This window comes from Thalassophryne amazonica, chromosome 8 (genome assembly GCF_902500255.1).
Source record: "Thalassophryne amazonica chromosome 8, fThaAma1.1, whole genome shotgun sequence".
Classification (NCBI taxonomy): Eukaryota; Metazoa; Chordata; class Actinopteri; order Batrachoidiformes; family Batrachoididae; genus Thalassophryne; species Thalassophryne amazonica.
The window spans coordinates 17,858,535-17,873,392 of record NC_047110.1 but is presented as its reverse complement, the minus strand read 5'-3'; the positions used below and the strand labels follow the sequence as shown (position 1 = coordinate 17,873,392).

The 14,858-nt window shown below is 40.3% G+C and overlaps 1 protein-coding gene across 1 annotated transcript in view; it reads left to right on the top strand.

The window, feature by feature from the left end:
• Nucleotides 1-14,858, top strand: part of ticrr (TopBP1-interacting, checkpoint, and replication regulator) — a 78,673-nt gene that overhangs the window by 20,960 nt on the left and 42,855 nt on the right. The window contains 1 exon segment of the mRNA XM_034175799.1: nucleotides 1,155-1,255. Coding sequence (XP_034031690.1) covers nucleotides 1,155-1,255 — 101 coding nt within the window.

The following is a 14,858-nucleotide window of genomic DNA, read 5'->3' as shown; positions in this document are numbered from 1 at the left end:
CAGGAAGTGACTTTTGTTCCCCAAATAGTTTGATGGGTAGCTCTGAAAAAAGTTTGCAGGTCAGGGACCCTGATTAGATCCCGGGAAGCCAATGATTTCTGATGTTGTTTCTGCGACTTCAGCATTCAAGCTCTGCTATCTTCTCCATTAACTTAGCATTGGTCTCTACTGATGTAGTGCACCTGTCCTCTACTACCTGAATATGCTTGTCCTGCTGCTCAGCACCAGCCTCCAACAAACTGATACAGTGACTGACCAGGCTTCATCACCATAACTTGCGTTTGATCCAGTTTTGCTTCCAAGGGTGAGAATGCAGTTTTGGAGTTGGCAGAGATGCTCGCTCTGTGGTCTTCCAGTCACTTAGCAGTAGTAGCCAGGCAGGCATTCCTACATACAGCTGAAACTTCCCTTTCAGTCTTTCTGACATTTTAGTAGATCATCTTGCAAGCTAACACAAAGTTAGCATTGTTCATTGTGTGCAGTTAAATCATCAGGTTCATGAAAAAGCAAACTTTTGAAACAAAGTTGTGGGGAATGAGATTACCCTGCTTTCACGTGCTCAGCCAACTAGACGTACCCAGGAAAACAGGAAAACATCACACGAAGTGGGCATGCAGAATGTTATTTCTTACACCTTATTGAAACACTGTTAAGAATGCAATTTGTAGCCTAATAAAAATTGCAGTTCTTGTATTTTCAGAACCATGCTTTTTAAAATCTTGATTGCATTTTTTAGAAAGGATTAATTAAGTCCTAAAATTCAGTCATAATAAATATTGCATAACTTCACTTGCTTATATAATCCTAAACTCGTCAGCATAAGGCTAAATTTAGTCAAATTTTAATCATCTACTCCATTGTGTGTGGGAGAGCGCCATTTCTTAAAACAAAAGTCACATGATTATGTAGATGTGCTCAGTGTGACATGTGAGTGTCAGCGGAGGAGTGGGGAGGGGTTCACCCTCAGAGAGAATAAAAACAGTTGCATTGCAAACATGTATGAGGGGAAAAAACCATTGCAGTCAGCAACATCATATCAACCTTAAATGAGCCAAATTAAATCCTTTTCAACCAAGTTACTTTTGCCCATCAACAGTGTTTTATAAAAGCAGCAGGTGGACTATAGTAAATTTCCCTCTGTCTTGTTTTTTCATTCACAGGCCTCCCTCTTTGTCCAACAGCACCTTCTGAAGACAAGCAGATCACTTCGGCAGCTCTATGGCTCAGCTGCTGATGCAGAGAGTAAAGTCAGAGAGTGAGTGTTTTTCGGTTCAGCATTATTTTTTTTCTTCTCAGAATAATGCGCTCTACACTGTAGTCATTGTACAAATAACTAGAAGCACTCAGAGAATGCAAACCTCCGCCAAGGCCATGGGGTCACTGACGCCATAACATCTGCACGCCGTGGAATCAATGAACCTAAAAAAGTCTAACAATGATGTTTGCTCAGTAGTAAAAAAGTTTCATCTGCTGTGACTGGATAGCATGTATCCTTAGCGCTTGGCATCACAGTTTATTGCAGCTTGCACCTTTCCCAGAAGCTACTGTCATCTGAGCACTGATGTTATTGCATATGCTTATAGACAAAAACAAATAAGAGAAAAAATTCAATTTATTATTCAACTAAACTGCAAATATATGAATTTTTTTAACATTTATGAAACACTTCTCTAAACAAGGCCATAGGGTCACTGACCCTAAAGAGATTCCCTCCTTGGCACAGAGATCTATTTCTTTGTCTCTTTCTCTAAAATTATATATAATAATCATTTGATTACTAATATATAAACAAAAATAAATTTAAGAAATATTACAATTTGAAAACAAATGCACCCGAACGTGATGACAGCTGCAACTGCTTAATGCTAACTTTTAACATTGAAAATGCCATAGACATGCTAACGCGTTAGCATCGGTGTCCGGATTGTGATCCAGATCACCACTAAAATTTAATCACTTGTTCCTCTTGTTATTTCTTGCCTCTACTAGTGGTTGGCTCTCACTGCGGTATTGTATCACTTCCTGTTCCGGAGCACAGCGGTGTTTTTCTGTATCTGTTAGCTGTTTAATCTGCGCAGTTAGATTGATCTAGTTATCTAGATTACGATTTGTTTCCCAGTGTAATCTTTATGTGCCTTAACTAAAGCACTCCTTCTGCTGAATCACCTCTAAATTATTTACACATTGTTCACTTTGTGTGTTTTTAGGAATCCGCTAGCTTAGCGTAGCTACTAGCTCTTAGCCGATTTAGCATGGCGGCTTCTCCTGTCTCTCCCGCACTTTTCTGCTCTGGGTGTGAAATGTTTAGTTATTCCTCGGCCTCCTTTAGCAGTAACGGTACTTGTAATAAGTGTAGCTTATTCGTAGCTTTGGAGGCCAGGCTGGGTGAATTGGAGACTCGGCTCCGCACCGTGGAAAATTCTACAGCTAGCCAGGCCCATGTAGTCGGTGCGGACCAAGGTAGCTTAGCCGCCGTTAGTTACCCCCTGGCAGATCCCGAGCAGCCGGGAAAGCAGGCCGACTGGGTGACTGTGAGGAGGAAGCGTAGCCCTAAACAGAAGCCCCGTGTACACCGCCAACCCGTTCACATTTCTAACCGTTTTTCCCCACTCGACGACACACCCGCCGAGGATCAAACTCTGGTTATTGGCGACTCTGTTTTGAGAAATGTGAAGTTAGCGACACCAGCAACCATAGTCAATTGTCTTCCGGGGGCCAGAGCAGGCGACATTGAAGGAAATTTGAAACTGCTGGCTAAGGCTAAGCGTAAATTTGGTAAGATTGTAATTCACGTCGGCAGTAATGACACCCGGTTACGCCAATCGGAGGTCACTAAAATTAACATTAAATTGGTTTGTAACTTTGCAAAAACCAATTTTATTCACTTTATACTTGCTTCCCTTAGGCAGTATTATTAGACGGTATTGCTTAAATTTTCATTGTTACGCAGATGATACCCAGCTTTATCTATCCATGAAGCCAGAGGACACACACCAATTAGCTAAACTGCAGGATTGTCTTACAGACATAAAGACATGGATGACCTCTAATTTCCTGCTTTTAAACTCAGATAAAACTGAAGTTATTGTACTTGGCCCCACAAATCTTAGAAACATGGTGTCTAACCAGATCCTTACTCTGGATGGCATTACCCTGACCTCTAGTAATACTGTGAGAAATCTTGGATTCATTTTTGATCAGGATATGTCATTCAAAGCGCATATTAAACAAATATGTAGGACTGCTTTTTTGCATTTACGCAATATCTCTAAAATCAGAAAGGTCTTGTCTCAGAGTGGTGCTGAAAAACTAATTCATGCATTTATTTCCTCTAGGCTGGACTATTGTAATTCATTATTATCAGGTTGTCCTAAAAGTTCCCTAAAAAGCCTTCAGTTAATTCAAAATGCTGCAGCTAGAGTACTGACGGGGACTAGAAGGAGAGAGCATATCTCACCCATATTGGCCTCTCTTCATTGGCTTCCTGTTAATTCTAGAATAGAATTTAAAATTCTTCTTCTTACTTATAAGGTTTTGAATAATCAGGTCCCATCTTATCTTAGGGACCTCGTAGTACCATATCATCCCAATAGAGCGCTTCGCTCTCAGACTGCAGGCTTACTTGTAGTTCCTAGGGTTTGTAAGAGTAAAATGGGAGGCAGAGCCTTCAGCTTTCAGGCTCCTCTCCTGTGGAACCAGCTCCCAATTCAGATCAGGGAGACAGACACCCTCTCTACTTTTAAGATTAGGCTTAAAACTTTCCTTTTTGCTAAAGCTTATAGTTAGGGCTTGATCAGGTGACCCTGAACCATCCCTTAGTTATGCTGCTATAGACGTAGACTGCTGGGGGGTTCCCATGATGCATTGTTTCTTTCTCTTTTTGCTCTGTATGCACCACTCTGCATTTAATCATTAGTGATCGATCTCTGCTCCCCTCCACAGCATGTCTTTTTCCTGGTTCTCTCCCTCAGCCCCAACCAGTCCCAGCAGAAGACTGCCCCTCCCTGAGCCGGGTTCTGCTGGAGGTTTCTTCCTGTTAAAAGGGAGTTTTTCCTTCCCACTGTAGCCAAGTGCTTGCTCACAGGGGGTCGTTTTGACCGTTGGGGTTTTACATAATTATTGTATGGCCTTGCCTTACAATATAAAGCGCCTTGGGGCAACTGTTTGTTGTGATTTGGCGCTATATAAAAATAATTGATTGATTGATTGATTTCCAACCTCCTTGGCGGAGGTAAAAATAAATTTAAGAAATATTACAATTTGAAAACAAATGCACCCGAACGTGATGACAGCTGCAACTGCTTAATGCTAACTTTTATCATTGAAAATGCTATAGACATGCTAACGCATTAGCATCGGGATCCGGATCGTGACCTGGATCACCACTAAAATTTAATCACTTGTTCCTCTTGTCATTTCCAACCACTCCACAAAATTTCATCAAAATCCGTTTAAAACTTTTTGAGTTATCCTGCTGACAACAGACAGACAAACAAACAAATGCGACCGAAAACATAACCTCCTTGGCGGAGGTAATGAATGTTTACGAGTTCAACGGTACGATTATTTAATTCAGTGAAAACTGGAACGTACCATTCAACGAAGCTTCTTTTTTTTTGTTTTTCACCACTTTCATCCTCTTTATCCTAACAGCTCTTCATGCCTCCATGCAGCTTACAGCATAGTGCATTTTGTGTGTGTGTGTGTGTGTGTGTGTTAGAAGAATTAGCACCGTCAATTAGGTCCTTCAAATTGTCGTCCATCAGCAAAACAAACTCTGCCATGTTTAGCTAAACCCTGCCCCCCACTAGTGGGTGGTGGTCGCAGCGTGCAATGGTACAAAATGTATGGAGCCAAATGTGCACACTAAATGCAACGCAACGCAAATGGGATGAATAATCCGTGTCACGTGACATACAAAGCACAAATCAAATGACAAGGATCCACTCAGCTGTTATGTAAAATAGCCTTACATACACTAGTAGTACACCAGTGTCATTGTCATCACCAGTGTGATGGTGCACCATGATATGAGTTCTGCAAAAAGTGTGACAACACACAGCACTTCCTGGTCCAAACAAAGATTTGTACACTTTGTTTCCCATTGTTGTGATAGGGATTTTTTTATTCTCATCAGTGTAGACTGTGTGAATACCAGGGGTAGAGAGTTTTTTTTTGTTTTGTTTTTGTTTTTTTAAGCCTACTGGTCAGGATCAGTAGCACCAATTTTATTACTGGTCCTCCTGGTTCAAGGTGGTGGCTCCAGGTATTTGGAAGCTCAGAGCCTCCAACAGCAAGCCGGCGAGCCTCAGCGTAGCATTAATCATCACATCATGTGCATGTATTCAATATTGTACAACCCCTGGCAAAAATTATGGAATCACTGGCCTCGGAGGATGTTCATTCAGTTGTTTGATTTTGTAGAAAAAAAAGCAGATCACAGACATGACACAAAACTAAAGTCATTTCAAATGGCAACTTTCTGGCTTTAAGAAACACTATAAGAAATCAGGAAAAAAATTGTGGCAGTCAGTAACGGGTACTTTTTTAGACCAAGCAGAGGGAAAAAAATATGGAATCACTCAATTTTGAGGAAAAAATTATGGAATCATGAAAAACAAAAGAACGCACCAACACGTCACTAGTATTTTGTTGCACCACCTCTGGCTTTTATAACAGCTTGCAGTCTCTGAGGCATGGACTTAATGGGCCTCATGTATCAACGTTGTGTACGGCGATATTTGAGCGTATATGGGGTGTACGCCAAAACGGCTGCGCTACTTGGCATTTATCAATGTGGTCGTTGGCGTACGTTGCGCTGAAAATATACACCAGGTCGAGAGGTGGCGTAAATTATACACCAAAATGAACCAGCGCTGGAATCCACATAAAAATGAAGATGATCAACATGATAAACAGTGCCATTATACAAATCAATGCATATGTTACATAAATAACACTTTCCTGATTATACTACATAATAATCAATACAAATCCCGCCTTTGCGGGATTGTTATGGAGCACGATCCGTGGTCACAGCGCTGACTGCAAAGACAGCGCTGCTCGCCTTTTTCTCCAAACTTCGAGCCTGGAGCCAGAGCAAAGCTGAGCTTAACGCCATGTGGTGTGATCGTTTTAGACTATGAAATTGATAATAACAACTGTAGTTTCATCATTCCCTTAATTCGCCCGTGCTGCAACCAGGTTTTGTCGTCTCCATTCGGTTGTCACAATAAAACAAATACAGAAATAAATTTTAAAAATAAAGAAATCTGACAGATTAGGCGTGTCTTATTAATTGAGCGAGCAAATATCCACATGTCAAGAATTATTGACATGTGAAAAGAGAATACAGAGGTCCCTCGCTATAACGCTGTTCACCTGTCGTGGCCTCGGAGTCTCGCGGCGTATTTAGTCCAATTTTGCATGCCTTTTTTTTTAACAGTGTTCTGTGTTCTGCGTATCTGTTTTATAAGAATCTTGTTGCCCAGAAGAGAAAAGAGCGCTAACAACTACTCATAACTGTGTTTGTCACACGGAAACAAACACCTGCTGCAGCGAGATGTGAGTGGGAAAAGGCGCAGCGTCAGGACGCAGAGGCCCGATCTGTGAAATACTGGTCAGTCACTATTAATAATTTCTTATGTGTCCAACCTCGTTCGTTGATCGTTAAAATTAATTCGTTAGTTCTAAATGCCATCATAATTATTTATAGGAAAACGTTCTATTTTTATTTCTCAAACAAATGTTTGGGCCTGAAAACAGTTTGGTATTATTTTCCTACTAAGGTTTGAACTTTGAGAGTGTTTACACACGAGAGAAAAGTGAGAAAATGTTCATGCCTGATTGAGAAAAGTGTATAAACTGTGTAGTGAGGGGTTTTACAGCTTTGAAACGTCTATAATAATTGTAAAAAATAACGCTGACTACATCGCGGTTTTGCGTATTACTGGCTATTTTTTAGAACGTAACTCCAGCGATTAATGAGGGACCACTGTAACACTTTATTGATTATATACTACAAAACAATTGATACGACGGCCGCTTTTGATGCTCTATTGGGACGCGTCGTGATTGCTGGAGTTCTTTTTCATTGCCGTCTTTCCTGGCTTCCATGTCGTAAAATGAGGGTGTGTCTGAAGCAGAGTCTGAATATTTATGGGCGTGTTTATTATAATTACGATTGTTTCCACCCGCTGCATTTATCAAGATCACGTCAGGCGTACGCCAGAAATGGGCAGGTGCGCACTGCTTGATACATGTCACGGTGACTTTGGTGTATTTCAAGTTTACACCGTAAATTTACACCACAAGTGCGCAACATTGATATATGAGGCCCAATGAGTGACAAACAGTACTCTTCATCAATCTGGCTCCAACTTTCTCTGATTGCTGTTGCCAGCTTTGGAGGTTGGAGCCTTGTCATGGACCATTTTCTTCAACTTCCGGCAAAGATTTTCAATTGGATTAAGATCCGGACTATTTGCAGGCCATGACATTGACCCTATGTGTCTTTTTGCAAGGAATGTTTTCACAGTTTTTGCTCTATGGCAAGATGCATTATCATCTTGAAAAATGATTTCATCATCCCCAAACATCCTTTCAATTGATGGGATAAGAAAAGTGTCCAAAATATCAACGTAAACTTGTGCATTTATTGATGATGTAATGACAGCCATCTCCCCAGTGCCTTTACCTGACATGCAGCCCCATATCATCAATGACTGTGGAAATTTACATGTTCTCTTCAGGCAGTCATCTTTATAAATCTCATTGGAACGGCACCAAACAAAAGTTCCAGCATCATCACCTTGCCCAATGCAGATTCGAGATTCATCACTGAATATGACTTTCATCCAGTCATCCACAGTCCACGATTGCTTTTCCTTAGCCCATTGTAACCTTGTTTTTTTTTTTCTGTTTAGGTGTTAATGATGGCTTTCGTTTAGCTTTTCTGTATGTAAATCCCATTTCCTTTAGGCGGTTTCTTACAGTTCGGTCACAGACGTTGACTCCAGTTTCCTCCCATTCATTCCTCATTGTTTTGTTGTGCATTTTCGATTTTTGAGACATATTGCTTTAAGTTTTCTGTCTTGACGCTTTGATGTCTTCCTTGGTCTACCAGTATGTTTGCCTTTAACAACCTTCTCATGTTTGTATTTGGTCCAGAGTTTAGACACAGCTGACTGTGAACAAACAATATCTTTTGCAACATTGCATGATGATTTACTCTCTTTTAAGAGTTTGATAATCCTCTCCTTTGTTTCAATTGACATCTCTCATGTTGGAGCCATGATTCATGTCAGTCCACTTGGTGCAACAGCTCTCCAAGGTGTGATCACTCCTTTTTAGATGCAGACTAACGAGCAGATCTGATTTGATGCAGGTGTTAGTTTTGGGGATGAAAATTTACAGGGTGATTCCATAATTTATTCCTCAGAATTGAGTGAGTCCATATTTTTTTCCCTCTGCTTGGTCTAAAAAAGTAACCGTTACCGACTGCCACAATTATTTTTCCTGATTTCTTATAGTGTTTCTTAAAGCCAGAAAGTTGCCATTTTGAAATGACTTTAGTTTTGTGTCATGTCTGTAATCTGCTTTTTTTTTCTACAAAATTAAACAACTGAATGAACATCCTCCGAGGCCGGTGATTCCATAATTATTGCCAAGGGTTGTATTTGTAAATCTGTAGCATGATAGAATGTTTTCATTTTGTCTTGAATGTATGTAAAGTTATAAACATTTTCTGACATGATCCTTTGCGTACGATCTGAATGTACTGTGCACCTTATACTTTGCTTTTCTGTAATTATGGACTTGTACTTGTCTTATGCAGCTCAAACATAGTCTTTACTCTTCTTACTTAATCCACTTGTCTATTCTTGCTGAGTAAGCTGTATAATATCTCTAATTTTTTTTGAGCAACATTTATACAGTGGGGTAAAAAAGTATTTAGTCAGCCTGTGATTGTGCAAGTTCTCCTACTTAGAAAGATGAGAGAGGTCTGTAATTTTCAACATAGGTACACTTCAACTGTGAGAGACAAAATGAGGAAAAAAAATCCAGGAAATCACACTGTTGGATTTTTAAAGAATTTATTTGTAAATTATGGTGGAAACTAAGAATTTGGTCAATAACAAAAGTTCAACTCAATACTTTGTAACATAACCTTTGTTGGCAATGACAGAGGTCAAACATTTCCTGTAATTCTTCACCAGGTTTGCACACACTGTTGCTGGTATTTTGACCCATTCCTTCATGCAGGTCTCCTCTAGAGCAGTGATTTTTTTGGGGGGGGGCTGTCACTAGGCAACATGGACTTTCAAATCCCTCAACAAATTTTCTATGGGGTTGAGGTCTGGAGACTGGCTTGGCCACTCCAGGACCTTGAAATGCTTTTTACGGAGCCACTCCTTCGTTGCCCGAGCGGTGTGTTTTGGATCATTGTCATGCTGGAAGACCCAGCTACGTTGCATCTTCAAAGCTCTCACTGATGGAAGGAGGTTTTGGCTTCAAATCTCGCAATACATGGCCCTGTTCATTCTTCTCTTAACACGGATCAGTCGTCCTGTCCCCTTTGCAGAAAAACAGCCCCAAAGCAAGATGTTTCCACCCCCATGCTTCACAAAAGATATGGTGTTCTTGGAATGCAACTCAGTATTCTTCTTCCTCCAAACACGACAAGTTGAATTTTTACCAAAATGTTCTATTTTGGTTTCATCTGGCCACATGATATTCTCCCATTCCTCTTCTGGATCATCCACATGCTCTCTGGCAAACTTCAGACGGGCCTAGACATGTACTGACTTAAGCAGGGGACAGGCCTGGCGCTGCAGGATTGGAGTCCATCTCTGCATTGTGTGTAGCCTTTGTTACTTTGGTCCTAGCTCTCTACAGGTCATTCATCAGGTCCCTCTGTGTAGTTCTGGGATTTTTGTTCACCGTTCTCATGATCATTTTGACCCCACGGGATAAGATCTTGCGTGGAGCCCCAGATCGAGGGAGATTATCAATGGTCTTGTATGTCTTCCATTTTCTTACAATTGCTCCCACAGTTGATTTATTCACACCAACCTGCTTGACCATTGTAGATTTATTCTTCCCAACCTGGTGCAGGTCTGCAATTTTCTTCCTGGTGTCCTTCAACAGCTCTTTGGTCTTGGCCATGGTTCAGTTTGGAGTCTGACTGTTTGAGGCTGTGGATAGGTGTCCTTTATACAAATAACGAGTTCCAATAGGTGCCAGTAATACAAGTAACAGGTGGAGGACAGAAGAGCTTCTTAAAGAAGACGTTACAGGTCGGTGAGAGCCAGAAATCTTGCTTGTTTGTGGGTGACCAAATACTTATTTTCCACCATAATTTACAAATAAATTCTTTAAAAATCATACAATGTGATTTCCTGGATTCTTTTTTTTTCCTCATTTTGTCTCTCACAGTTTAAGTGTACCTATGTTGAAAATTACAGACCTCTCATCTTTCTAAGTAGGAGAACTTGCACAATCAGGGGCTGACTAAATGCTTTTGGGCCCCACTATATATATATTGCTTCTCAGACTAGTATGATCAAAATTTTGTGATTGTTGGTGCAAGAACCAGCATGTTCGCTAGGCGGCGAGCATATTTTGGCTGAAGACTGTCGAAGTTTACTGAGCTGCACCTGCAACTTGTGGCTTGTTGTCACTGACAACTGCATAGTCAGTTGCTCTGTCTCACTCACACACAGTATGCATGGTTATCACACTACTTGTGTGCAGTAGAATGACTGTATTCAACATGGAAAGAAGATTTATTTCTAAAATATCTGATATTTTCCCTTCCTCACTTGGTATGCAGGTGCTGTATGTGTTGGTTTTCAGGTTTGAAATGATGCTATATGTGCCTGTTTCTGAGAAGAAGAAAAAAATCAACTCAGCCTCACCACTTTTTTCTGAAGTCAAAGATGATAAACTAATTTTTTTTTTTTTTTTTTATGGTGCCTAATATTCAAATAGCTTTATTCATGAAGTCAGTGGTGTGACTGAGTGGTGTAGCACCAGTCACTGTAATCTGTGAACAGTGGCTCAGTTATTTAAGGTTTTAATCACTGGACCGACAAGATTTTTAACTAGACATCGGTCTCACAGGGGAAAATATCAACTAGACAGAGGTCTAAAGGTACTGGCGCATGTCCTTAGACCAGTGGATTTCTCTACCCCTGAATACAAAAAGTGAAAATGCCTGAATGTTGTGTTTCTGACAATAAGAGAAGATCTGAAACATCACCACAACTTTTATGGTCATTTTATCTATCAAATAAAAAATAAAGATGCCAACAGAAATCACATTCAACCCTCTGTCTGTCTGTCGCTTCCCCCCCCAACATTTGTGCATCCCATTCTCCCTCTCTGAATGTCTCTGAATCAAACATTTTTTTTCACACTTAAGTGATCCGTTGTTGTTTAATTAACCATCATTTAGGCCTAACAAGCGTTTAGCTTAGTGCAAAACTCAAAGCCTGCTGCTTAAGACACGCAAACAAAAAAGTACTTAAAATATTTCTGTGACTGTTACTAAATCAAGCTGCTTCTGAGAAATTTAATTCAGTTATTTTACTTATGTGTGAAGCAAGACGGAAAGCTTTCTGAAGCTTTTTGATCCATACGTTTATCCTCTACTTTCTTGCAGGACACGCCGTCCCCCTGATTGTTCTGTTAGATTAGAAGTTTGTTGACAAAACCCTGCTCAGTCCAGAGCGTTTAACCATTTCTTCACCCATTCTGGCGAGTCATTGAAGATTATTGAGAATAAACTGAGTTCCTACTCAGTCATTGTTACGATCATGTTTAGCGCTCGTGTGGTTTTTGGAATGAGAGGTCCAGTTCACAGGCAGTGTGACCTCATCACTTCCCAAGTGGATTCCGTCAACACTGCTATCAACTAACAGTCTGTCAAGGCTGTACTTTACCTTTCGCCCAGTGATCGCTGGGATAGGCTCCAGTCCCCCCTAAGCAGGTTGAGATGATGAATGAGTGAACAAATACTGTGAACATCACAATCCCTGAAACGTGGTGTTATCTACAACCCCTGGCAATAATTATGGAATCACCGGCCTTGGAGGATGTTCATTCAATTGTTTAATTTTGTAGAAAAAAAGCAGATCACAGACATGACACAAAACTAAAGTCATTTCAAATGGCAACTTTCTGACTTTTAGAAACACTATAAGAAATCAGGAAAAATAATTGTGGCAGTCAGTAACGGTTACTTTTTAGACCAAGCAGAGGGAAAAAAAATATGGACTCACTCAATTCTGAGGAATAAATTATGGAATCACCCTGTAAATTTTCATCCCCAAAACTAACACCTGCATCAAATCAGATCTGCTCGTTAGTCTGCATCTAAAAAGGAGTGATCACACCTTGGAGAGCTGTTGCACCAAGTGGACTGACATGAATCATGGCTCCAACATGAGAGATGTCAATTGAAACAAAGGAGAGGATTATCAAACTCTTAAAAGAGGGTAAATCATCACGCAATGTTGCAAAAGATGTTGGTTGTTCACAGTCAGCTGTGTCTAAACTCTGGACCAAATACAAACAACATGGGAAGGTTGTTAAAGGCAAACATACTGGTAGACCAAGGAAGACATCAAAGCGTCAAGACAGAAAACTTAAAGCAATATGTCTCAAAAATCGAAAATGCACAACAAAACAAATGAGGAACAAATAGGAGGAAACTGGAGTCAACGTCTGTGACCAAACTGTAAGAAACCGCCTAAAGGAAATGGGATTTACATACAGAAAAGCTAAACGAAGCCATCATTAACACCTAAACAGAAAAAAACAAGGTTACAATGGGCTCAGGAAAAGCAATCGTGGACTGTGGATGACTGGATGAAAGTCATATTCAGCGATGAATCTTGAATCTGCATTGGGCAAGGTGATGATGCTGGAACTTTTGTTTGGTGCCGTTCCAATGAGATTTATAAAGATGACTGCCTGAAGAGAACATGTAAATTTCCACAGTCATTGATGATATGGGGCTGCATGTCAGGTAAAGGCCCTGGGGAGATGGCTGTCATTACATCATCAATAAATGCACAAGTTTACGTTGATATTTTGGACACTTTTCTTATCCCATCAATTGAAAGGATGTTTGGGGATGATATCATTTTTCAAGTAAAAATTGAAAACATTCCTTGCAGAAAGACACATAGGGTCAATGTCATGGCCTGCAAATAGTCCGGATCTTAATCCAATTGAAAATCTTTGGTGGAAGTTGAAGAAAATGGTCCATGACAAGGCTCCAACCTGCAAAGCTGATCTGGCAACAGCAATCAGAGAAAGTTGGAGCCAGATTGACGAAGAGTACTGTTTGTCACTCATTAAGTCCATGCCTCAGAGACTGCAAGCTGTTATAAAAGCCAGAGGTGGTGCAACAAAATACTAGTGATGTGTTGGAGCATTCTTTTGTTTTTCATGATTCCATAATTTTTTCCTCAGAATTGAGTGATTCCATAGTTTTTTTCCCTCTCCTTGGTCTAAAAAAGTAACCGTTACTGACTGCCACAATTTTTTTCTTGATTTCTTATAGTGTTTCTTAAAGCCAGAAAGTTGCCATTTGAAATTACATTAGTTTTGTGTCATGTCTGTGATCTGCTTTTTTTCTACAAAATTAAACAACTGAATGAACATCCTCCGAGGCTGGTGATTCCATAATTTTTGTCAGGGGTTGTATAGGCCGATTTACCTTTCTTTTCAATGGCCTAAAGCCAAAGACGGCTAATGTTCTGCAACAGCTAGGTTTGATAGATGCTTCCATTGGCCAGCAGGGCAGCCAAGCAGAACATGGCATGTTGTTTCTGAATATGCATTTTTGCCATGCCAATGCTGCCACCTTCTGCAAAACATCTATTTTCCGAAGAGTCCATGGAGCCCCAGTCACGGCATGTAAAATCTGCCAGTTTGAGCTGCACTATGTGAACAGAGAGAATGTTTCAAAAAGAGCGTCTGCAGCAGTGAAACCTCCCAGAAGAGGGAGTGTGACTCTCCACCCAGTTTTTATCCCCTGCTGGCCAAAGGCCTGAAGGAGGATTATGTCGTGGCGCTTTCCATCGGTCTGCAAGTCTGTCAACTCCCTCTGAAAAAGGTATAAGCATTCTGAAATCAATGGTTCTTTCATTTTTAGGAGGAATTTTGCGAAACTTGGTACAATTCCTTGTTATATGTTGGTAATACTCATATGATGTTGTTCCAGTTGGGCCCATTTTACCAGAGCAATGGCCCTTGATTAACAAATCTAGACTGCATCAGTTTCATGAGTGAGTATCTGTATTCTGAAATCAACTCCTCATATTTTTAAGAGGCATTTCATAAAACTTGGTACAAGTCCTTGTTATAGGTTGGCAATACGCATATTATCATATCTTTCAAATTGGACCCGTTTTACCTGACTTATGGCCCTTGATAACAAATCGAGACTCAGTGGGTGCCTGCTCTCTGAAATCAACTCCTCTCATTTTTAGGAGGAATTTCGCAAAACTTGGTACAACATTTCTTATGTTTCCCGTGATTTATGAAAGAAATTCTTCACGAAAATTGACTCATTTAACAGTTTTAATAGAAGTGCAAATAGTTGATGTGTGTTGGCAAAACGAGAGTTACGAATGTAACTAAGGTTCTATGAATTCCGGATGATCGCCAGAGGGCGGTGCTTTACAACCCCTGGCAAAAATTATGGAATCACCGGCCTCAGAGGATGTTCATTCAGTTGTTTAATTTTGTAGAAAAAAAAAACAGATCACAGACATGACACAAAACTAAAGTCATTTCAAATGACAACTTTCCGGCTTTAAGAAACACTATAAGAAATCAGGGAA